The 25,405-nt window shown below is 35.0% G+C and overlaps 2 protein-coding genes across 2 annotated transcripts in view; one reads left to right on the top strand and one right to left on the bottom strand.

Moving 5' to 3' along the window:
* LOC140754120 (uncharacterized) overlaps nt 1–25,405 on the bottom strand; it is a 258,660-nt gene that overhangs the window by 5,913 nt on the left and 227,342 nt on the right. Inside the window, exons 6-36 of the mRNA XM_073089038.1 lie at nt 25,075–25,239; nt 22,600–22,704; nt 21,627–21,692; nt 21,098–21,227; nt 20,567–20,750; nt 20,224–20,336; nt 20,002–20,141; nt 19,276–19,917; nt 18,993–19,187; nt 18,601–18,738; nt 17,995–18,162; nt 17,834–17,917; nt 17,561–17,711; nt 16,906–17,434; nt 16,529–16,830; nt 16,207–16,449; nt 15,913–16,003; nt 15,264–15,821; nt 14,779–14,899; nt 14,470–14,693; nt 14,053–14,264; nt 13,527–13,712; nt 11,760–11,880; nt 11,135–11,272; nt 10,577–10,723; nt 8,129–8,254; nt 4,368–4,520; nt 4,010–4,086; nt 3,339–3,515; nt 2,624–2,809; nt 1,842–2,028 (exon numbers count right to left, since the gene is read on the bottom strand). Coding sequence (XP_072945139.1) covers nt 1,842–2,028; nt 2,624–2,809; nt 3,339–3,515; nt 4,010–4,086; nt 4,368–4,520; nt 8,129–8,254; nt 10,577–10,723; nt 11,135–11,272; nt 11,760–11,880; nt 13,527–13,712; nt 14,053–14,264; nt 14,470–14,693; nt 14,779–14,899; nt 15,264–15,821; nt 15,913–16,003; nt 16,207–16,449; nt 16,529–16,830; nt 16,906–17,434; nt 17,561–17,711; nt 17,834–17,917; nt 17,995–18,162; nt 18,601–18,738; nt 18,993–19,187; nt 19,276–19,917; nt 20,002–20,141; nt 20,224–20,336; nt 20,567–20,750; nt 21,098–21,227; nt 21,627–21,692; nt 22,600–22,704; nt 25,075–25,239 — 6,059 coding nt within the window. The remainder of the gene's footprint in view (nt 1–1,841; nt 2,029–2,623; nt 2,810–3,338; nt 3,516–4,009; nt 4,087–4,367; nt 4,521–8,128; nt 8,255–10,576; nt 10,724–11,134; nt 11,273–11,759; nt 11,881–13,526; nt 13,713–14,052; nt 14,265–14,469; nt 14,694–14,778; nt 14,900–15,263; nt 15,822–15,912; nt 16,004–16,206; nt 16,450–16,528; nt 16,831–16,905; nt 17,435–17,560; nt 17,712–17,833; nt 17,918–17,994; nt 18,163–18,600; nt 18,739–18,992; nt 19,188–19,275; nt 19,918–20,001; nt 20,142–20,223; nt 20,337–20,566; nt 20,751–21,097; nt 21,228–21,626; nt 21,693–22,599; nt 22,705–25,074; nt 25,240–25,405) is intronic.
* Nucleotides 12,152–13,445, top strand: LOC140753680 (uncharacterized). The gene has a single exon (XM_073088410.1). It carries the CDS (start codon nt 12,216–12,218, stop codon nt 13,353–13,355), a length of 1,140 nt encoding a protein of 379 aa, XP_072944511.1. The 5' UTR covers nt 12,152–12,215; the 3' UTR covers nt 13,356–13,445.

Here is a 25,405-nt window from a genome sequence, read left to right as displayed (position 1 = left end):
TCTTTTACTTCCTGAAGTAATTTGGTTTTTATGCAATCAGTTGTTATCTTTATACCTGAGCTTTCTAACCCCATGATCATCGGTTTGTATTTTTCCGGCAAACCGGCTAACATTAAAGTACCAAGCCACTCATCATCAACATTAAAACCTATATTTCTAAGTTTGTGGGCGGTGGTAACAATTTTATTCACATATTCTTCTATGCTGTCACAACTTTCTAAGGTTGTATTTACCAAATCGCGGAGTAACCCAACTTTTCGTGTCAGACCTGAGTCTTCAAACGCATTTTGCAAATTTTTCCATACCTGTCTGGCAGTCTTTGCTTCTTGAACGTGAACATAATTAATCGGATCCACAAGCAAAATAATTTTCGACTTCGCCTTGAGGTCGTTCTTCGCATTTATGGTAGAATCTTCGGCAGGTTCGACACAATCCCACAAATCCTCATGTTGTAAATAGGTTTGGACTGCGAACTTCCAAGTATTATAATTCTCTCGTCCCTTTAATTTGTCTATATGAACGTTAGACACGGCCATTTTACTTCGGTACAAAATCAAAATTTTGTATTGTAACGGCCGACCTAAAAATCGAGAAAACACTCGCGGAACTAGTTTTACTGAACTATCGGAATTACTATTTAAACAACAATGACTAAAAACGGGTCAATGGCCCATAACCTAAAGTAGAATAGCAATTTGTAGTTTTCTAGTTTTATTCAAATGAGAGAATATCGGATACAAGCATAGATACGTGGATGCAAGTGACAGCTCACACGACAGATAGAAAACGAGACAATAAGAATCGTCCAAAAAGTATGTCTATATTTCAACAATTCTAAGGACGTTAAACCTAACGTGGCTGATATTTTGACATGTCAACGAGATAAAACCGTATCGGTGCAAAAATCCTAAGTTCACTCACACCGCGTATCGGCACGCACGCCCGTTAAAATCTTTATGAATGTTGTAAATTTTCATAAGTAGGTTTCACTTAGGTACAATTTGATGGGATTCTTGATTAATGAATAATGTTTTGTTGAATATTTTATGTATCTTATGAGCAGTTTCCGCGTTGATTAGTATAGTTTGCGCCAAACTTCTAGTCCGCTCGGAAGTTGTTGCGCGCAGGTGTAGTCAGAGAGCCAATGGGGTCTAACGGAGGGTGCCGGGGGGCCCCGCGCTGTTTTCGTCCCGTTAATAGCTACAATTTGCTGTTGCGACGCGACTCATTTCTATATTCTGAGAGTACTAGAAGTTTTGCGCGGACTTTACCTAGCTACGTGTAACTTATAGAGTTATAGATAATCTTTATGTTAAGCAAGAATAGTCTAATGGGTGAAACTCGACCTTTCAATCGCTGGGGTCTGAGCTTCCAAGAGCTTCCATGTACCTTCGATTTTTCAAAGTTTAAAATTAATTGTTACTTACTTTACCTGAGCGGTGAGAAAGTAAAGGATATTTTTCCATATTTTTTGCAAGGAATTGCCTAATCATAATTATTACACTTATTTTATGAAAGTAACAAACAAAGATGCAGTTTCATTGATAGTAAGTATTACTGCTGCCCATGAATATTCGTAGTCGACGCCAAATATTTGAGGTCTTGCTATTTCTATTTAAGCTTAAACTCTCGCGTCATACACGAGAGTTCGTGGTAGATGCGTAGATTTGAAAAATTATGTTTTGGTCACACCCGTCAAACCACAACAAAAAATGTTTTTTTATCTACTGGGATGGAATGGGAATGGGATAACGCAGAAATAAGTGTGGCAGTACCACCAGACCTTATCTAAGAGATACCTTATCCAGAAATAATCTAAAGATAACTGAAGGTCCACTTACCAAACGCATTTTTACTGTTTCCATCATTGTAGAAGTATAGACAAGCGTCCTTAAGAACGCAGTATCGCTTAGCCCAGGACTTCCATTTGGATCCCAACTTCATGAGATAGCCGAAACAATCCGGCCTCGGTATCGAAGATGGCGGTAGCTTCATGTTCCTCATCGTCACTTCTAGCCAACCGTCTCGCTAAAATAAATATATTAATCATTATATATTTGTAAAAGTTTAGACATCATTAAAAACAGAAGTTTTTGTATTTCAGCGTCATCTGTCGGCAAAGTCTTAAACTATCACAAGTATGCATAGACAGACTAAGAATTATTGCTTGGCAAGTAACCATTTGAATTGATTTGTGTATATAAACAAATGTTTTAAATATTTGATGCTTACAAAAATTGAATATCAATACTAATTTGGCCATAAGTAATTATTCTTATCATCGCCTGGTCTTCTGCCAAAAAATTCTAAATCAGACTAAGTATTTATAAGTCAAAATTGATTTATTGAAATACCTTCATTACCTAGCAATAGACAAATCTTTATATACTTCATGATTTTTGATATTACCATAGATATAGGATGTGAAAAAATTCTAAGTCTACGGATACTACATAGTTTATCAACGACATCTAGTGAACATTTAGTGAAATTAAAATATAGTCTTCTAAAGACATTTTAAATTATTTAAGTACAACTCTTAGGCACTTTTAGCTTTATATAAATACTTTTACTAATAAATCGTTTAGTAACTTATAAAAATGAATAAAAAATGCTACTAAACCTGATTGCTAGCATCAATAGCGTGTCCGATGACAGCGCGCCACCTAGCGGCGGCCTCCGCAGTGTCCGCGGCGAGTTGCAGCCGCGTGCCGCCGCCGCGCTGCAGTCGGAAACCGTGCGGCCTACCCGCGTCCTCCTCTGTTAGCTGGTAGTTCACTAGCATTAACGCTCCCACTGGGTGGATACTCTGGAATGGGTACGTAGACTAGTTTAGATCTTGATGTTGAATGAAGGCATTAAATTTTGTGTTATAAGGGGAAATTTTGGCGGCTTTACCCTAGTTAGTAGAACGTTCGGTATAATATTTGAGAAATTATTTTTTACTTACAGTGTTCGAAAATTAAACGTAAACGTGAGCTATTTAAGCATCTTTGAATATGAGTGTTTGCTTTCATAGAACAGGTAAATAATATTATTGTGCCAGTTATAGGTAGGAATAGTAAAATTTTTGGTAAGGCACTTTAGGTCGGCATATGTATATTCTTTATTTGCTCCAATTAGTTCTAATAGTAAGCAATCATTTTGCCACTTAACCCCCGCTTTTCTTCTTCTCTCCCAGCCCAAAAGAATCCTCCCATTACTTAAAATTTGTCACCCCGATAAATACCTGTATCAGGTTTTTATAGCTCTAAGAATGACACCATTTTTACAACATTAGGAGTCTAATTACTCTTCAACTCGAATAACAACACCCTGAGGAGTGTCGACCCACTCACCGAATCAGTTTTATAATAATACAGGCAGTTGTCCTTCTTCAGTACGAACCACCGCCTCGTCCACCGCGGCGGGTGGTGCGGGCGGAGCGGTGCCGCGCGCCACAGGTACCCGGAGTACAGCGACACTGGCCCGCTCTCGTGAGCTAGGGACGCTACCACCTCGCATGTTCTGGCGACCTGGTACATTTGTAAACAATCTCATATTAGAAGGTGGTAGAATTGAGATCGCCTTGTGGTTCCAGTGTGGTAGATGTAGCAAAGTTAGAGAGAGAGGGACGCTACCACCTCGCAAGTTATGCTGACCTGGTACATTTAACACAATTATATGTTAGAAGGCTTTGTGTAATGTAATGCGTTTAGTGGAGTTACCTCAGTAATAACCTCCAAATGTTCTAAAGAACCTCCAAATGTTCTAAAGGACTTAAGAACGGAGGGTTTATAAAGGCATAATTTGTTTTAATTCAAGAGATTTTAAGGAAATGATTGTATAATAATATAAGGGACGTATATATTTATTCCTTAAAAAGGAACTATATAACTACTAATAAGTATTATAGTGTCACAGCCCTAGGTTTTCTGTTATTATATTATATTTTAATCGTACGAAGAACGGACATAGAGAGAGAGCCAAAACCATAGACAAGATCTTAAATGTATGCATAGGAACTTACGTCTAATTCTAATATCTCTGAGCCGGAATGGGCGATCTTCACCACCTCTGAATGCGTCTTGTCTAACACGTTGATGCCTGAAATTAGAAATATTACGTAATTCAACAAAAAACTGCACTTATATGGAAGCGCTGAGCATGCCTTTTAAATGGATATAATATGGGAAAAAAGGAAGGACTTGACTGTCCTATTTGCAATTAATTATATACCGATTCCTTCCTTAATTATTTCCTAAGTCTTTTACGAGAAAACATGTGCTTCTCTACGCTGACAATACACAGCAAATACAATCAAAATAACTTTCAATATGTTTTCAACACATATTATTATGACAAGGTACTAGGAATGCATAAGTTACCATTAACAGCTATCACGATATCCCCAACTTCCAGACCAGAAGTCTCTGCGGGTGTGTCAGGTTCGATCGCGGACACCACGACCGGCTTGCTCCCGTGGATTCTAAAGCCAAACTCCTCATTGCCGCGTCTCACGACGACAGTTTTGTCGCTTTCTGTAAACCGAAAAAAATAAAATCAAATTATAATTAGCGTTCATAAATACACATTCATAGCCACACATTAGGTGAAGGTGGTGTTTACTCCGTCACCTCCCTTTGTAGTGCGACTCCGGCGGCACCACCGCCACACCTATGGCTACCTAATAACAGCAGTGTTAGGCGCTGCTGTGTTCCGTTTTGAAGAGTGTGGTAAGGGAGACAGAATTTTTCGAGGCGTTCCAGCTTAGTCCTCAGGGGTAGCGGCGCATCTGTGGCCGACCTCAGATAGGAATATCTAATCTTATCTGAGGTTGATTACAGATGTCCATGGGCGGCAGTAGTCACTTACCATGAGGTGGACTGCATGCTCGTCTGCTACTCCTATATTATAAAAAAAAACTAGGTTCCCATGTACACAAATTTAATGAAAACTGTGCATTCAGATGCACGCAAAGTTATTTCAATAATATTGCTATTAGTGTGTGTAGCATGACCAATTCTTATCGACTAATAAAATTATAAGCATAACATTCTTGGGCATTAAGTAGGTACTAATTATTTTAAAGTTTCTTTTCGTCTTCAGAAAGGAAAAAATGAATAGTAAAACTAGAACGGATCAATCTTTTCTTTCAATATTCAGTCTATTAACGAGACTTTATAGTTAATTACGTTCAATATTTTTATGTTTTATTGGGTTTAGAAATGCTAATGTCAAGTGCTAAAAGTGAAGAAGAACATTGCGATGAAACCATGTAGAGATTTCTATTTCCTCTAAGCCGTGTAAAGTCTATAAACCCATTTGCTCAATGAAGTAGTCTATAAAAATGTATAGTCTTCCGAAACAATTCGCATCATATATTTCGTCATATATTCGTTACCTGTTCATGATCTAGTATTTACAATTTGTACTCGAGTACTCGATACAATTTGCGTAGAACAATGTATGTTATAATGAATGGAATTTAAAATGCGGTCAGATGAAATAAAACCAGTAGGTATGCAATGATTCACACGGTAGCTATATTTAAAAGAATATTTACACGGATTGCGGTCTATTCCAAGGCTCATTGACCGACTTGTTACCGCTGAAAGTTAATAATAATTGAGTTGTTCATCCATGTCCGTGATACAGTTAAAGTAGTCGATTGATATATTTTTTTTGTTTTATGATTCTTGGTTCAGTTAGATTTTAAACGTTCATCGATGGTTTACTAACTCGCCAGTGGTACATTTGCAGGTACTGTGTGTATGATACATTTCAAAAATAATATTTATAGATTCATAAAATATCCTATAATTTCGTTGTAACCTTTTTCATAAGCAAGGAAAAGTCATACCAATAAAATTCAAAACATGTCTGCAGGCTTCAACCAATTGATTTACTTTAACCCGATATTTTTTTATTTTGAACGCCACAATTTCTCTGGCCATCTATTATATTCAAAATTAAGTTACCGACCACCATCATAAAAACAAATAAAGTTCATGATAAAAATACATGCATAGCTCAATGACTCTTCCAACACTGGTATTTTTGTATTTAGCGTAATAATTTGTTTAGCAACCGAATTTTATTATTATTGTTGTACATCTCACTAAATTCGATAATATTTATCAATAAACAAAATACGGGTTACCAACCACCGACATTACCAATTCGTGAGAAAAAATGCGTGCATAGCTCAATGAATCACTCAACACCGGTATTTTTGTTTTTAGCGCAACAATTTGTCTAACAACCGAATTTTAAGATATTCGCAATCCTTACGTATTTGTTTCAAAATTTTTGAATGACATTTTTTCGTCAATGAACAGAATTTGATTATTACTAATTCCTAAAAAAAAAAATGAGTACATAGAGTATGAACCACTTCAGTATTTGTGTTTTGAACACTCTTATTTGTATAGCGACCGAATATAAATGTAATCGCACACATTCCACATTTGAAACTTTCAAAGGTACGGGCAACTTTTTATCAATAAACAAAATGTAATATAGGTTACATTACCCTTATCAGTTCATAACGAAAAAAATGTGTGCGTAAAATGCAATGAATTACTTCACCCGGTATTTTTGTATTGCCCGCAACAATTTGTCTAGCAACCGAATTTTAAAATATGCGTAATCGTTCCACCTTTGAAAGTTAATAGCCCGTTCGTTTTTATTATTTTTATTTATGTATCTTTAATTTTACACTGTACATTTGGTTTAGTATAACAGTATTTAATCTAAGACTTACGAAGTTTAAGTTCTTCTTTCTGTGCCTCTTCAACTACCGAAAATTCACCATCAGTTTTTTTAAAGTCCCTCAGTGCAAGTCTGAACAGTGGGTCTGCTTGGTGGGTCTTGGGAGACTAAGCGGATTTTTTTCTGCTTATTCAATAACAGTTCATTCACAAATAAGTATTACGCAGCCATGACTCTTGCGTGTTGAGTTTACGTTTTCCTACTTATTTTACCCGTCATTAATGTCTGGAGGAGACAATACCAGCTATTTTTGCGCAGGTGACCCAAATATTCCGTGAAATATAAAATGTGAATAATATGTTACAATATTTTCATTTTATCTCTTAAGACTTCATTTTATTATTTTTTTAGAAGTTTATAAGTTTACAAACTTTAAACGCATCAATCAATACAAGAATTCCTTCAAGCGATTCTCTGAAGCATCTATTACGGACACTTATATTTTTTGTTTCTGCCAAATAATTCACGAATCAATACACTTAATAATAAAAAAATCAGTTAATTTTGTATGCACTAAGCATACCAGCATATAACTATTATAACATGCATCCACAAACGATCTATCAAATGTGACTTCCACGTTAATGAAAGTATCGACTCAAAAGATAAAACTATAAAAAAGGATTTTTAATTTCATTTGTACAAAAACATAAGCGCCTAATCATATCCTTATAATATCTTCAATATACATCAGAATAAAGGAAGGTGTGGGATAAAACATTGACGTCGAAGATGACCTTAATAGTCTTACTTTTATCTTAATGGTATCCATGGATAACGCAAACTCATAAATTTCAGGAATGTATCTGACCATGACATACATAGAGCTCTTGTAATGCCCAGAACGGATACAATAGTCTTCCATATGATTTTTGCAACATATTTTGGCACTTGTCCAAAATCCGTAACTTTGAACTTTCATTCATTATTTCGTTATGTTACATACGCTAACCATATGGTGAACTAATTAAAGGAGATATAAGTGTTTCAGGTAATTATTTTTACTAAAATTAACATTCCATATACCTTTATTTGCTTTAATTGCCTTTCAACTATTGCTAGAGACTGTAAACGTTCATACAAAATACGATATAATAAAGACAAATATTATAAGTAGGTAATCTGTTTAATGCCCCCAGATTATTGTACAATTCCAATCATAGAAACGAGCGAACCACACAAAATTTTGGTTTAAACAGAAAAAACTAAATCAAATCGAAAATATTCCCGATAAGTTAAATGAAATAAAGAGCATGTAATCAAAAACCGTTAGTATAAAGTAATAATAAGAAAAAATGTATGATATGTACCTATAAGAACCTTACCGGGTATTTGAAAACGGCATGGAAAATACAAAAAAGAAAATAAAATTTACCACATGGCTCCGAAGCTACAAGTCTGTTAACTTGACACTGTCGACACCATAAAACCAGCATCAATTTGAAAATCTCTTCCAATTTCTGCCTTAAACTCCCACTCGGCTTACTTAACACTCCTCTAACTAAAATATGGAAAAAAGAAAACAATGAATGAAACGAAAATAATACACCAAACAAAACATGAAACTTGAAAATCCACTATCAACATTACGCAAAGAACAATACTTACAGGTTTGTCCCATTTTCCCGACGAAAGTCCGTTTGATGAAACTTGAACTTGACTACTGAATATTGACCTGTTTCACACCAAAATCTCTCCGCACTGTTCCAAAATTACGTCATTCATAAACAACGAATGGACTGAACACACGGCCGACGTCGAATCAATAGATGTAAAACCATTTACGAACGACGTCGAACGTTACGCTAAATACCGTCCGACCACAGACGCGCGTCTACACCGACTGAGTAATGACGTTGAATATCTAAGCGAAATTAAAATTAGTCCACTTCAAAACGGTCAGCGTCAGAAGCACGTTAAATTTTCCGGCCAAAATGTTCACTGCGCTTTTTAAAGGTGTTATCTATATTGCAATATTGAATATTAGTTGCGGAGTTAATATAAAAATCCAATTGGGTCATATTTGCGCTGTAGAATTTTGTAACGTATATAAGTTTTGGAGTAAGTCCATAAAATGTCGTTGGTCAAAGGTTATGACGTCATGACCATGGTTAGGCAATTATTCTTGTGCCAATAACTAGAGATAATCGAAAGAATTCAGGGGCCGTTCTGAAAATAATAGGTGATTCTATTTAAATAGTGAGAGTAACAGAAATAGTCGCATACGCGTCACTGTTTAGAAGTGGAACGGTTATCGCACGTTCAGTGTTAATGATAGTGTCGTAACATACAAAATGCAAATGAAAAAAATGTTATAAAATCAAAATAATACCTCTATATGAAATTTATGTTATCGTTAACGAAAATTTGTTGACGGGCAATAAAATTTCTATCTATGCTAAAATTACAGAAAAAAATATTTGAAATAAAGTAAAAATAATAATCAATGAAACAAATAATACACTCACGTGACAAAAAAATTGAAGAGCTGTTTAAAGTCGTGAGTGAGAAATCTTGCGTTCATTTTTATTTCGAAAATGCATATTCACTTGTTTTTAAACAAATGGAAATTATTACACATCAACCTCTACAAATTATTGCGACAGATTCAGATAATAAAAATTGAAAATAACATCGTAGTAGACAATATAAAATATATTTTAGAAATTAGAAATGAATTCATGCTTTAATCCATTCGGGAGATTCACAATTATTTTTAGGAAGACTTATTCATACTCCAGTAGATGATGTTATGAAATGGGAGTTTACATATTGATGTTAACCTATTGACGTTGACATATTATAGGCTACGGGCTACGGTAACGCCTGCCTGTCGTAAGAGGCGACTAAAAGGGGTCTTCCAGGGTTGCGGGCGGCAAAAGTGGGAGCTCGAGCCGTCCAGTAAGCGATCCCGGGAAGGACGGTGGTATGTGTGGTCGTATACCGTCGTGAACACCAGATAGTGCGGGAGGAGCGAAAACTGCTCCCCCAGGGCAGAGCCCGATCGGGGCATCGCGCTTGGAGGACTCCGGTTGCATTCCCTCGGAGTTCTCCAACAAGCGTTGAGGACGGCCACCGGGGGGGTTTTAGTGCGGTAAGAATCCCACATAACCCGGCGTCGCTCCCACGTCACGGCCACCGGGGGGGTTTTAGTGCGGTAAGAATCCCACATAACCCGGCGTCGCTCCTACGTCGTCGGGTACCTTTTGAAGGTTTCCCCCTCGTGAAAAAAAAGCAATGAGGCTTCAACGATGTAAACATACATTTAAAACTGTTGCAATATTCAACCACTAGTTGACTCTCTTAGTTCAGTAGACGAAAATCTATTTGCCTCCCTTTTAAATACATACATTACGCCAGGCGTCCTAGAGTGAGGTTATGAGTTTAGAAAGCGTAACTATATAAACCAGATAAGGATGAACCATATGCAACCATGCGGTTCGGAGGACAAGCGTCATATTATACCCATTAATCGATGTAGCGACTCTACACCTATTCTGAAGACGTTCCATTTTAATATTTTGTTTGGTTTTTTTTATATAATATAAGAGTAGCAGACGAGCATGCAGCCCAGCTGATGGTGAGAAAAGTATGTTTCCCGTACCATATTCAAACTTTAAACCAAAACACAGCAGCGCTTAACATTGCTTTTATTAGGTAGAAATAGGAGATTGTGTGCACTATTTCCTATATAATATGACAGTGCAAACGGTTTAGAATAATGGTCTCCAAACAATTTCATCCTTACTTTTTCGAGCACCTTTATTTTTATTTAATACAAGATTTCGAATATATTTTAAGGTATTTCAAGATAAACTCTTACCGAAGCTGTTGTCGGCTTGTCGTCTATTCAGCTCGATGCAGGCTCGTCTGTGAACCAGCCGGTGTGTCAGAGCAACGTAACGCTTGTTAAACTCCGTCTCGGATTCCGTTGGGTCTTCTTGTGCCGTTTCCGCAAGGTCTATTATATCTGAAGCAAGAAATAAAGAGGATATATACATTTCACGGGTTAGAAGAATAATATTGGGAAAATCTGTAAATGTCAAATTACAAGAGATCACATTTTTACTATTTTAATGCACTGTTAATGTTGTTAATGGTTCTAGAAAAGTTTTTAAGTAATTGTCTCAATGTAACAGCGATATCAATGCCTACAAAATCAATCAATTTATATAAATATAAGGTGGACTTGGGTTAAAGTTCTGCGATAAAAGTAAGTTTACATATATTTCAAGCTGGAACCTACCATACCAGTCACATGTGATTTATTTATCATAGTTAAGATGAGGTTTTATTATAGGTGTTTTATATACTTGTATTAACAATAATAACTATGATTTGCTGAGCTGAGATCCTATTTTGATATTTACGACAACAATACCTGGTGGAATTCTTGTCCAATGATCATCGTTTTCCGACAACAGGATCCAGTTGCCGCACCACCACGGTGCCGCGTACACCCCTCGCTCCTCTCGACTGCCATCTGCCCCGTCTGAACTGCCCGAACACTCTTCATGCTCTACAATTAAAAACCGCAATGAAAATCTATCTTATTATAGATATCTTCTTTAATTTGGGAAGTCAGTTAAGAAGGTACTGAAATACTGTGGTAATGGAGATACTGAGTAGCGCCTGATCGTTGTATAATGGCAACAGGTAAATTGTTTACAATTTTTAAGTCAAGTGATTGATACTTGCTACAATTGAAAAAAAACAATATCCCAATGTTAAATAATTATAGCTATCTGTTAATCAGTCACGGATAAACTTCTGAAATAGATTTTTTTATTCTATGCATCGGATATTAGTTAAATATTTTTTTTATATTTCGAACGCCTAACGGAATTATTATGGCAATTAATAGTATTAACGTAATTTGATCAAATTTCCTATTGCCGTCACAATCACGATCAGAAATAAGTCATCTAAAAATTAAAAATACAAAAATGAATTCTAATAAAGAGTATTAATATTATTATTTGAAAAAAATTAAAATGTGTTCGTACCGTCTGGATCAACACTAGCATTTGATCCTCCCAGTTTGTCCAGGCTGTTGCCAGCGGAACGTGCTATGCGGGTGTCTTGAGGCTTTTCCGTGGCATACTCTTCTTTACCTCTCTCTTCAGACTGTAACAAAAGAAAATATTTCATTATATCCAACTTGGTGGATTTAAAAGCTAACTCTCTATTAATTCGGCCATATCGGTTGAATTAATACTAGAACTCAGTAATATTTGAAATGCAATTATAAGGTAGAAATAGGTATGCCACTGGCTAAAGTCAAACCACCAAGGATTTTACCACTTTTAATTCAAACGCATATCTAAATAACATTTATTAAAATAAATTTTAATATGTCATGCAAGTGTCAGACATAAAGGATTCTCTGTTATGACATCACTGACGAGCGGTTTACAGCAATATATGATACTTGCGACTTATTAAAATAGGTAATTTTTAGGATGTTTGCATTAATTGTGCATATCAATAGGGGATTTTTGGTGATCAGTATCATAAGTGCTTTGAACATAATCGATAATAAAAACAACAATAGTGTTACGTTATCACCGGAATCTTCAATACAAGAGGTCCTAGACTCTACATTTCATGTGCCTGGAGATAAGTGGACTACTACAGCTATTAAAGACATTGCTTATTATTTACGCGATCATAAATTTAACGAATGGGATCGTCGATACTATCAAGAGAAACCAGCTGAAAATTTTGTGGGGTTTTTTAGACTTTTTCCTACCCCTCCACTGAGATCTCTGCACTGGGAAGTAAAAGCGAACTGCCATGTTGATTTTTATAATTGTATCAATTATCTTCATAGTATAATTGAAACAGCTCCTTACTTAAGAGTCGAAGATACTGCGGTGCTAATAAATGCAAACTTAAATGAATTAAATGAACCAACAATAAAAAACTTTAACCATGATTGTAAAGAGAAGCACAATTATGCGAATAAAATTGGATTGCCATTTGACGATCCAGTTGAAAAATTTCAATGGCGCACTTCTGCGTCATATTTCATGTGCTGGTATACTATGTTGGGAATCCCTGCATTGTCAATGATTGGCGAAAGTTGTGATAATTTTGCAAACTGTTTGGGTCAAAATCTTCGCAGTCACAACCATGATCCAAGAGCTGATGATAAATTTTCTTTCGCTTGTGCATTATACAGTTTTTGCCCTGATCCCTGCTGCCCAATAAAACATATTGAATCGAACCTTCAATGCCGGGACGATGATAGAAATGTTTGTTTTACAGAAAACTCAGAAGGAAATTCCTCTGTAAAACAGTGCCATATGGATCGTAAGCAAAATCAAAGTTTAAAAGATATTATAAGAAATAGATGGAATATATCTTGCAATTGCAAAAACGGATTTGAATGGAAATCTGAATTTGGTATGTGTGTGGATATTAATGAGTGTCTCTCAAATAGACATATATGCGATACTACTTCACAAGATTGTCTTAACCTACCTGGAGCATTTCACTGTATATGTAAATGGGGGTTTATCTTAGATGATAGTGAAAAAGGATGTTTGAAATCTAACTCAACTATGTCAGAGAGCTATAATATATTACGAAATCAGTGATATAAAAATTTTGAGGGATATTTGGAGGTTTGTACGAGTATATAAGCGCATTATGAGCAAATCTAAAGAATGCTGAATTTTTTGTGCAACAAAGAGTAGCTGATTCTCAATGAAGGTATAAAATAATAAATTATTAAAAATAAAATTAACTATGGGTATTTTGTTTTATACCTTGGCTCGAACATCTTGTCGTTGACGATAATGATGTCTTGACTTGTCTTCAGAGCGGTATCTCTTTTCAAGTTTCTTGTATAACCGTGCACCACTGGCGTGTTTTTTCGAACTGATACAGGACGGAGAATCTGCGAAGCCTGCGGGCGCAGGCACAATATCTGGCGTGGCGTCAGCATATGACTCCTGTGCACCATAAAATCTTCTTTAAAAATAAGGATTTGTCACTAAACATACCTAAAGACCTAATAAAATATAGTAAAAGACTTAATAACGTTTCATCTAAAGAACTTTAACCATGATTGTAAAGAGAAGCACAATTATGCGAATAAAATTGGATTGCCATTTGACGATCCCGTTGAAAAATTTCAATGGCGCACTTCTGCGTCATATTTCATGTGCTGGTATACTATGTTGGGAATCCCTGCATTGTCAATGATTGGCGAAAGTTGTGATAATCCACATCCACGGCCAAAACTTAAGAAAATTTTAATGTTATATTAATTATAAAAGGTCCTATACTTACATCAGTGTGCGAAGTCCTGGACGCCCTGCTATCATGGTCGTGGGTGGCAGTCACAATATGGACCTCCTTCCCGCAATGTAAGCAATGAGCTTTGGCCTCACCATCAGCACCAGCCAGGCTATGCTCCGTTTGTTCTGAATAGAATACAGAGTCTGAACCTGGAGAAACCGAGCGCAGTGATTCTGCAGAGGCCGCCTTTGCAAATTTTCCTTCTGTTGATTGGATTTTAAAAACTCGTCAATGAAGCTTTGCCGATTATTCTTATAGCTAGCTGATGATATGATAGCTATACAATATATTGTTGTCTATAATTTGGAAAATAATGAACGAAGACAACAATTGCACTTTTCACGTTAAAAATCCAACTTGTTTTAAGAACCATGAAGGTGAGGTGACGGCCTGCAAAAATAAAATTACCTTTATCTTGTTTTCGATGATGTCTCGGCGAAGATGTCGGGCTCTTGACATACCGCAGTGGAGTTAGTCTTGTACCGGCGCTGGCAAGCCTTCTTGCAGTTTCAAGATCTTCAGCTTCAAGAGAACTCACACAGGGCACCGTCGGTGTAGACTGTTTCCTTCGGGGCAAGCTCCCAGGTAGGGAGATGCTTTCATTCGACCCGCTTTTTCTTCTTGGCCTGCCACTATTGACAAAAATAAAGTAAAACAAATGTGGTGATAATAATTTACCTAAAATGAAAGTACACTGTATATGTTTCTCGATGTTACCTGTAACCAGAATGATTATTCGATGTAGGTGATTTCGCTATATTATTAGCACCTGACTTTCGTCTGGGACTATCTCGCAAACGCCTATGTTTCCTGGGAGATATGTTACCATTACCGGAACCTAAAACAAATAGTTCTGATATGCATTTAAATATACATTAAACATGAAATAATAATAATATTTAATACCAGGGCTCCATGGTAAATATTTAAGTAAAACAATATTTATGTTGATCTTTTGAAGTTTATTTACTAAGGCAATATAAAAACCTTTTTTATTGACTTCAAAAAAGGACTCAAAACTGTGGTTAAATTGTAAAACATAATATAAATTCTGAGTAATGTCGTCTATTGCTGCTTTAAAGAAGATAGAGTTGTCAGAAATTAATAAATCTATAACGTTTCTAATTATAAAAAGAGATATTAGAGCTACCATTGTCATAAATTTTCGAAATAAAGTAAGTAATATTGAATAAATTACAAACCATCTTTTCTATACTGTTCACTAGAGTCATCCGAAGTAGGAATATTTAAATGTAATTTCATATTTGTCCCCGCACCATCCCTTCTGTCATAGTGTTGTGGTCTATGACCAATGTCTATAGTTTTGCTTTGTGTTGGACTTTTAGCTTTTAGTTTTGTTCTTTTGACATATCTTTCCCTCTCTAGTGGACGTTTAGACTCTGAATCTTTTTCTCTTGGCATTTTTTCTTTAATAGATTTTTCAATATCAACGGGCTCTCGAGGCGACGATTGCACGCTTCTTGGTTTGTCTACAAAATGTGTTTTCTTTTTCCTAGGTTCAGGTACTTTTTCCTCTAAGGGAGATTTAGTACTTGGAGATTTAAATATTGTCCGTTCAGAACGGGAACTGCTGTCTGGCTCTTTTTCTCTTTTACCCCAATCATCTTGTGATGTGGAAATTGAATCATCATAAGATTTTGAAAATTCAAGAGTAAATGCCTTCTTTTTCCTCCGTTTATCTTCTGCTAACCATGCCTTTTGCCTGTTTGTTGATCTGTATTTTTGAGAGTGTTTATAAGCTGGAATAAAATCATCATATAGTTATAATAACAAATGAAATATTATGTCACAAGTATCATAAAATAAATCACAAACCAAATATTTTCTTACTCAAGCCTCCATCATCATCATCTTCAACAGGACTTTCGTAATAACCAGAAGAAGAATAATGAACGCTTCTTTCATCATCGGATAAAGACCCCTGTAATAGCAATGAAATGCAATTAATTTTAAATTTCAAATTTATGTAATCTTTCCCTCATAGTCTTAGAATTTACTTTTTAGAATTTACTCCAAACTATAATATATTCTATAAATAGTCTTTTCCTGACTTAAATATTTTTGACGTTAATTACGTGATTTTTTACAGTTATTAATAATATTAGTACGAATGTGATGTCTAACCATCATTTTAGGCACTAATTGCTCTTTGAGTTCACTAGTTTTATCTTCTTTAATTTTTCGGGTATTAATCTTTTCTTCTTGGGCTTTAGTGTCCGATTTTGTGTGTTCTGCTTCTGGCAATTCCCTTATCTTGTCAGTAGGAGTTTTATCAGTACTTTCAGTAACATTAGGATTTGATCCGCCTACGCTGTAACTGCCACTTGAACTACTCTTACCACTTATCACATCTCGCGTGGACGTGCTCTGAAAAAATGATGTAAGTGAAAATTTATTAACATTAATAAATTAAGCAATTTAACAATGTTATGTATATATTACTCACCGGTTTTGGTACTTCTTCCTTATTTTTAATTATTTCAGTCTTATTTCTCCTGTAATGTTCGACAGTCGGAGTGATGTCTGCCTTAACTTCGTATTTTTCTACACCAGTTTTAAGTATTCTATCCGGCAGGGGTAATGGAGGTGAAGTCAAATGTGGCACTATAAAATTATCTCTTATTTCTACGGGAGGTGATAAACAAGGTACTACTAAATCTTCCGCTACGTTATCGGTTTTTGTAGATGAATATAGACTCGATGCACTCTCAAAAGATGATCCTTCTTGCGTTTTATTGTTTTCTGTATCTAAAAAGTATATAACTGTTCAACAAAAAAATATATACGTATATATTTAAATATGTTAAATTTGGGACAACTTACGGTGATTTTGGTTATTCACAGTGCTCTTTTTTGAACTATCCGAATTAGCAGTGACGTAGTCTTCGGTTGTAGTAGTACTCTCCGATAGATCGGTAGTATTTATTTTTCCTGAATCAGTTCTAGCTAAGCTTGTTTCACTGCTAGCGGTTTTTGCTAAGGTGGGTTCAGCGGGAGATTCTAATATCTGGTTTGGTATAGTGCCGTTAGGCTCTTTTTGTTGTGATTTCTTCTGTAGATCACGTCTTCTAGAAGGGCTGAGAGCCCTTTCACGTTTTTTATTTATAAAACTAGGTGTTCTTTTAAAAGGTACGTCGGATAGATCCAGACTAGGGTGGGTTATAGCTATAGCTGGAGTATGGTTTATTTTTGGTGGTCCTGTAGGGGATAAAATACTCGATATTGTTGGTTGCTTTGTAATAGGTAGGATGACGTTAGGAACTACTGCGGGCGGAGATAGCGATGATCGAACGTGTATTGAACTTGAACTTGACGTATCCAATTTATTCCTTGGTGACGTTGGTGATTGGCTCTGAAATTTAAAAAAATATCATATGTATGGATTAAAGCATTTTTGTGCACTACTAATTACATAGAAAAGCAAGTTATAAAATTATTACTCTCACGGCAGTAGTGTCAATACAAAAATGAAATTTACCTGAGAAGCATCAAATTCCTCATCTAAAGCATCTGTGTCTAACGAAGATCGTTGCTGGTGTTGTAATAGTAAAAGTTGTTTTCTTCGAGACGTTGGTGTTAGTAACGCAAGTGCTCCTGGTGAAGCGGCTAGGGAACTTAAATCTGAAGAACTGAAATAGTACGAGTATATAATAAGAAAAAACTTTTTAAATACATTTAAAAATGTAATTATTACAAAAAATAACTTAAGTTTTAATAATTTATAAGGTTGGCGATCTAAAGAGGCCCTTACCTTATGACAGTTCCGTTATCAGTACCAGAATCTACTTGTAAAACTGTTGTTTGTGATTCATTCCACATGCTATCAGAATGGTCCCTAAAATATGAGAAGATTAACAGTTGTAGAAGAATTACAATACAAGGAGTAAGAAGATCAATTATTATTTATAATACCTGCTATGATCAACAGTGAGCGACTCATTAGACGCACACGGTGATGTCTTTTCTAATGGAGCAAGAATAGTAGTTACATGGTTGGAAATTATAGCTCGTTTAACTTTTTGATCCGCATCAGTTGCCTGATTTTCTGGATCTGGTGAACCTGGACTTGATTTGGCGGTACTGCAAAGATGGTATTAATTAGAAGAATAATTCAAAGAAGTTAATTTAATTAAGTTGACTTTTTTAACGCCACCAGTGTTTGTATTTTTTTCAAGATTATTATTTTTATTGATTAGTCCATATCACACTTATTCATTTTACATAAGTAAATTCATCAGTTTAACCTTTACATTTTAGTCTTGATTATTCTTTTCATTTTAAAGTTATTCTTATTTTGACAATAATTTTACCTTGTATAACTTTAACTTTTAAGAGATTTAGGAAAAATAATCTAGAAGAATCATCTAGATAGTCGTCAAGCAACCTAAAACTAAGTTATTTACACTATAAGTATAAATATTTTTCTCTGCAAGAAAGCTAAGTTAAACTTCAGATGAAAGAAAATAGAACAAAGCAGTTTTAATGCATTAGCGGCGTGTGTTTCTATGTTGTGCATACCTGTTTTCAGCAACTTCTTCTTTATTAATAGTTTCCGTTTTCTCTTCAAAACTTACACTTCGAATTCTAAATGGTTCATGCTTGTAACTAATATACTTTTCATGAAAATCTTCATATGGCGCATTCCCGTCTGAAGAACTATTAAGAGAATTATGCAGATGAGAATGAATGAAAGCTAGGCATTCATATTCTACGCTTAAAGTTTAATTATTACATTAAGATAAAGTACTAAAACTTTGCCTTAAGAATGCTGTTAAGAAAATAAGATGAAGCGAGACAGATTGTCCAGACAGTGGATGAGAAGTGAATGTACATGTGCACTGAAATATTGTGTGCTTCAATTGCCCTAATAGATACTTGTGATAATAAAATACACACGGTTAAATACTTACCTAAATGATCCATCTGGCTCAAATCCAAATATACCTTCATCTTTGATGGGGGTCTGTGTATAATTTTGACCGATGTATTGTTTGTAAATTGATTCTCTTTCCCTATCTTCTCTGATTATATTTTCTTGACTAGTCGACATAATTATAGGTGCGTCTTTTATACCATCGCTACTTGTGTTAATTTCTGTTTTTCTACTAAAATTTTAATGTAAAGTAAGGTTATAAATAATATTCAAAGATTATCGCTTATAATCAAAGAAAATAATAATAATAATAAACTTACGCGTCCAAAAGAATCTCTCCTTCAGACATAGTTTTTTGTAACATTCTCCGATTTTTTCTTCGCAATGTTGTGAAAGGTATAGCTTCCTCGTCAGGTCTTGGTTCAAAGTCAATAATTATTTCCTTCTCATTTTTCTCACTATCATCGGTAGTTGTAGCTGAAGTTTCCGTGGATGGATCCGATTGAAAGGTTGACGTTTTTGATAATGGGTGAGAGGAGTTTATAGTTTTTTGAGAAGCATCACTAGTACTCTTTGATAGAATAGACCTTAATGATCTTTCAGATTTAGCTTGTTTAGCAATTTCTTGTTGTAAATATTCTAAATTTCTTCGGTTTAATGCCATGCTTTTTTCGATAGTATCCATATCATCATCAATCGTATCATCTCTATCACTTTCATGAATAAATTGAAAGTTTTGTTGAAAATATTCTTGGGCCTGTTTTTGAAAGATACTAAGTTCTGATGATTTATCTATTTGCGATGAGGACGCTATGGATTTTACAGAAGACGACGTGACGTCATCTGAGTCACCTCTTTGCATGAGAGGTGAAGTTGGGTTCATTGTAGTAGGTGAACGGGGCGATCTGGGCGGTTCTTCTGATTGGGTTCTGTGCAGTTTTTCATGGTCAGTACCTATTATACTGAAAACAATAAACATAACATATAATTTACAGTAACATAATTACAACGTATATTTATTTTAAATGAAATGTGAGATAACTAACCTATCAATATTTGTTGCCATATCACACTGTGTTTCTTGTCCTACCAATCGATCTCCACCAACTTCAGAGAATGATTTTGTTAACCTCCGTGCTCCAACCGTGTAACCGTTAGTTTGTACACCAGCTGCCACCATTTTCACCTGCAAGTTTCAAACTCTTTTACTCAGTAACGATCTAATATATTTCTTTTATTAAAAAAAAATACAACAAAAATGATGTTACCCTTTTTATTGTACGTGGACTAAGGGACAAATAATTTGGTGGAAGTGGTTTTCTTCCTAAGCAAACTTCGGTTTGAGTAGCTTGTGTCCTCATCACTCCCTTTTTTATTGAATCTGAAAAGGAAAAAAAAAACAATTTCTTAGATTCAATATCGTTAAATAATTCTCAATTTCTTGTTTCTTCAAATGTACTTATATATATAACACTATTTATCTTAGTTTTCTGTTATGTTCATGTCACATAACAGTAGATTCAATTTATCATTCAAATCATCTATCACTCAAAATTATTTCAAGTTTTTTAATTGGTTTTCTATGTTATAGCTGAATGTTTATTACTTTACCTAGTACAAGAACTTTCGGTTGCTCAGTCTGCGGTGGCCTCTGCACCGGTGGTGGATGAGTAGCCAGTGGTGCTATCGGTGGTGGATAGTGCATAGGCGCTGGAGCCTGTCCTGGTATGTATTGGGGATATGGCGGGAATGGCTGGAACATTATTGGCATCGTCGCGTAGGCCTTGTTTTCTGGCTGTAATTGTTTAAATTTGCAATGTAATAATCATTTAAAACTGTACAAACTAAAAGTTATATCTATGTCTATGAAATGCATTAGATAAGTCATATACAGGACTCTTACTACAAAATGCAAAAAAATATTAAAACTTTTGTGAAAATCTTGAATATTACCCAAGTTCTTATTTGAACTTGATACGGTTACAATTTGAAACTCGAAACGAGGCCAACGTTAAAGCCACAAAAAAAGAAATTTATTTCATTAAGTGCCTCAAATTTGCATTTTATAAGTAACTTTGCCGTGGTAGACAATGGATAGATATTAGAATACTAAAATTTTGGGTGAAGATAGTTTCAAAGTACCTTAACAACTCGTCCATCGAGCAATCGTTCACAATCCCTTCTGAAACGGTTGCCACCTACGGCTGCGGGCATCACGGAGTCGTCGAATGTCGTCAGGGTGTGTGAACGAGCGAACGACACGTGCTTAGTTCTGGAATTTTAAAAGGCATAAGTTTACATTGGGCTGGAAGATAATTTGAAACTTTTACTTGCGCTTCATAAATTTAGTTTACATCAGACATTCATCAAATGACCCTTTTAAATGTTTTTTTGCAATATATGGATGTATGGAAGACATATTATCTAAAGTGCATAGGTATTATTATTTTACAGTAAGACACTGTTATCCAAAAAGTTAAGAAATTTTTATCATCTAATAAGAAATTACAAATTCAAATATGTTTGTCGCAAAGACCAATTGTGTTGTTTAACATAAAACTAATTCGTAATCTCATTTTAACTTGATTATTTCAAATTAGAAATGATTCTATGAAATTGTTCTAATTTTATTATGAAAACTTTAAACACTTTTTTCAGAAACTGGCGTTACCTATGGGGCGGTATTGTAAGTGGTGGCGGTGGCGGCGGGGGAGGTATTGGAGTGTGTGCAGGGCAACTGGAAAGAGAAAATATATTTAAACTACGTGCCGCTATATGGTAGTGATTTCTATGGCTAACCTCATGTTGATTTCACTGTGTAAGACCAACTTCTTCCATAAAAATCCCATGGTATTACATTATTCTGACTAATTAGTGACTTTTGATGAAAGTTTGGTCAAAGTAGATGAATGAGATGTGCTTGTGCATTCTACTCTCCATTTCACATTACAGTACACAATATGTACATAATATTGTTTCGATTCTAAAATACTGCTACATTTGTTGTACCGCCTATCTTTACCATTTAATTATTTTAGTCCTTCTCCAGTTATATCGTCTATATCTGATGTAATTCCTTTTTTTTTAATGACTATTCACATACAAATACTTTACTACGAAAGTAGAATTCTCGCAACTAATTGCGATTCGAAACTAATCTGGGGCTACTTGGCCGTTATCTGGACCTTTTCTACGCGTGGGCCAATGAAAGGGAAAAGATAAATGAAACACTACCCACATAACGTTACGTGCATATCCGTATTTATTAGGGGAATATAATCCTCGTTTAGTTTAAGTGAAAGATAGGTCAGACTTGTGAAGACCTTTATATTTGTTAAATTGGTTCGTAATGTTTATCTCACAAGGGTTATAAGATCAGTTTAACGAAATGTTATTATTCAAAATCATATCAAATATCTCAAGTGTTAATTCACAAAGTATTTTGACTGTATAAAAAATAGAACAAAATAAAACATTCCATAACAAAGATACCAAACCAATTATTCAAATTCATGACTTGAGTAAACATTAAAAGGTTTCACCAAACACTCTTATCGAATTTTGCCAGAGTTCATAAGAAAATACATGTGGATATTTTCCCTGAATTTCATATTGGTCTCGATATTACACCAGAAAATACTTACGGTATTATAGACGGGGGTCTAGGTAAAGAGCCTCCTCGGCTTACTGACGCGATTTGGTCCACATTGTAATTCTGGGGCCAACCCGCGTTATCTTCTATTACCGATCTGAAACAAATCCAGTTGTTACGTACAATTTGTGGAGGTGAAAGTAATGTGTTCATATCGAATACATTAGAAAAGATCATGACTGTGAAATATTTTGACTCAAGATAAAGAAAAAATAATGTTTGAAAACAAATGTTGAAAGAAAGAAATAATAATCGATAAAAGTTCTATTTGTGAACTTTGTCTACTACATTAACAAACGATAAATCGGTCATATGACAGAAGTTTTTATTACTGAAAGGATTACTATTGTAAAACCTTTTTTTGCCTTAGTTTGAAAGGAAGTGTACGCGATAGAAGATAAAGAGTACCAAAAATAACATCAAATACATCAAAGAAATGAAGAAAATGAAAATATTGTAATACTGAAAAGATAATCAAATCAAATCAATCAAAGTCAAATCACAAACGAAGCACTTCTTGTACTTTGTATAACCATGATAATAAAGGCAATAGTTAATTTACATAATAAACACAATTCAAACAGAAATTTTCCAAACAGAATAATACAAGGGTTATTGCGAGTTTACATATTGTCCTTCCTTTACATATTGTTCATCCTTCAACTTTCACAATATTGTAAACTCATTTTTCATATCGACCCAAAGCTGAATATGTTCTCTCAGAAACTTTTTTTAACAAGGGACCCACTTCGAATTACGTAGGAAGTGAACTTGTTGACATAATGAAGGTTATCCCCAACATTTCGATGTAATATTCAACGAATCTGCTCAAGTACATGCTACCTTTCAGCGTTTGTGCGAACCTAAAAAGTAAAGGCCAATATTTTATTAAGGGTTCCTCTACCGAGAAATGTTACAAGCGTTAGATAAAGTGAAAGAAATAAAAAAGTACTTAATTTTTGTTATATGTATCATATAGGTACATTTGGGCACAATATGATCATGTAAAATTGCAGCTGTCTTGGCATTACCATAGATTAATAAATAGTTACTACGTATCACTAGATATTTATATACTTAAATTTTTGTCCAATGAATTCGCTTGGCCAATTTGTTTGCACTTACCTTTAGTACCTTAAAGTAAGGGGCAATATTTTACTAAGGATTGCGTTAGCGGGAAATATTTTCAATATCAACGCTTTTGAGGCCATTTTAAGATTCTCCTTTAATAGAATTAGATCCATTCAGCCCATTACTCTCATCTAAATTAGCTTTACCATTTTAGGTGGAATTTATAGTTCCAACATAAATTGGTCTTATGATCTTAACCCGTACACTCATTTGTGTTTTATAGCCGGAAGACAATGCTGTTATATTTTATTTTGATTTATCGCACATAACTTTATATGAGGTTTTACAAACACTAAGTAATATATCTATTGCGACTTTAATCAGCTTCAGGCATAAAATCTTTAAAAAAATATAGACAATAGAAATATTTAGACAAAATAGTCACGGTATGTAGTGACTTCTTCACATCAGATAAACTCTATGCCATTCTATACTTCCAGAATAATGAACAAACATGTTACTGTACTGAATTTATTCCACCAATAACAATTTGCTCAGATTCACGTTTGAAATATTCACGCAATCAACTGGAATATCAATAACAATACAAGATTGAATCTGTCCATCGAAATTCATGGTACAATAATTCTAAGAGGAATTAATTTAGTTGATAAGCTGTCGTGAACAAGTGAAATTGACAGTTATAATGTGATTATCGAATAATTTACAACAAACATTGTAACTATCTATATGTATAGTTAATTTGCATAAGGTACTTGTATTGATGCACAAGTTACTTAATGTAGTGCAGTCTTATATTTCTAAGATAAGGCAGAAATACTTTTTTTGGAAAACTTACGAGTATATGAACTTCGGTTCTCCCGATTTGCAATTTTCTAATTAACCAAATTTAATTTTGAAAAGTATCACAAGTAAAGTAATTATTTTTCCGTTTCACTTATTCTTAATATAATTTTCATCAATTTGTGAGGTAGTTTTGACTCTTGACCGAAACTTTAAATTTTAATTTTATGCCTGGATATATTTTTATTAAACTTTCTTTCACACTTTCTACACTCACAGCCCCACACTAGGATTCCCTGTGTTGTGGGTGCCATGGACACACAGATAGACAAATACACAAACACCCAGACCCTGAAACAGAAATCTAAATTCATCATTTAGATATCTGTCTGGCCGGGGATCGAACCAGGGACCCTTTGCACGTCAGACCGGTATGGTGACCGCTCCGCCACGCAGGTCGTCAAATTTCTTAGTTAACATTACTACATAGGCATACTTTTTATTTTTGTTCCCTTACACTCATAAATACGTACAGGCAAGTGAAGCTCATAATTCAAGCGTTGAGAATAAACTTGTACAAAAGAAGTCTTACTGTGGCCACTCCATCCGGGTGAAGTCTTCATCCTCAGGCATCCAGGTGTAGCGTTTGGGGTCAGGTTGACTGCACACGGACCTCGGCCGCCGGCGGAAGTACGAGCATTCCAGGTCGGCGTCGTAGGCGCAAACCTCGGGCGGTGCTGGTGAAGGTTGGCCGAACCTGGATTCACATCATCATCATTGTCCCACTGCTGGGAACGGGCTCATAGAATAAGAAGATATCACACACCGACCAAGTTGATATTGAGGTAATCTGACACAAATAAGAATAAGTAAAATATCATCATGTTTAGGCTTATTAGATTCATCTCAATATTCTCAATGAG

This window comes from Epargyreus clarus, unplaced genomic scaffold, assembly GCF_041222505.1.
Source record: "Epargyreus clarus isolate Ecla_fem2 unplaced genomic scaffold, WU_Ecla_fem_2.2 ptg000027l, whole genome shotgun sequence".
In the NCBI taxonomy this organism is placed as follows: Eukaryota; Metazoa; Arthropoda; class Insecta; order Lepidoptera; family Hesperiidae; genus Epargyreus; species Epargyreus clarus.
This window is presented reverse-complemented; position numbering and strand designations above follow the sequence as displayed.

Bases quoted from the DNA above. Each gene is read 5' to 3' on its own strand.
- LOC140753680 (XM_073088410.1), top strand. From the start codon at position 12,216: ATGTTTGCATTAATTGTGCATATCAATAGGGGATTTTTGGTGATCAGT.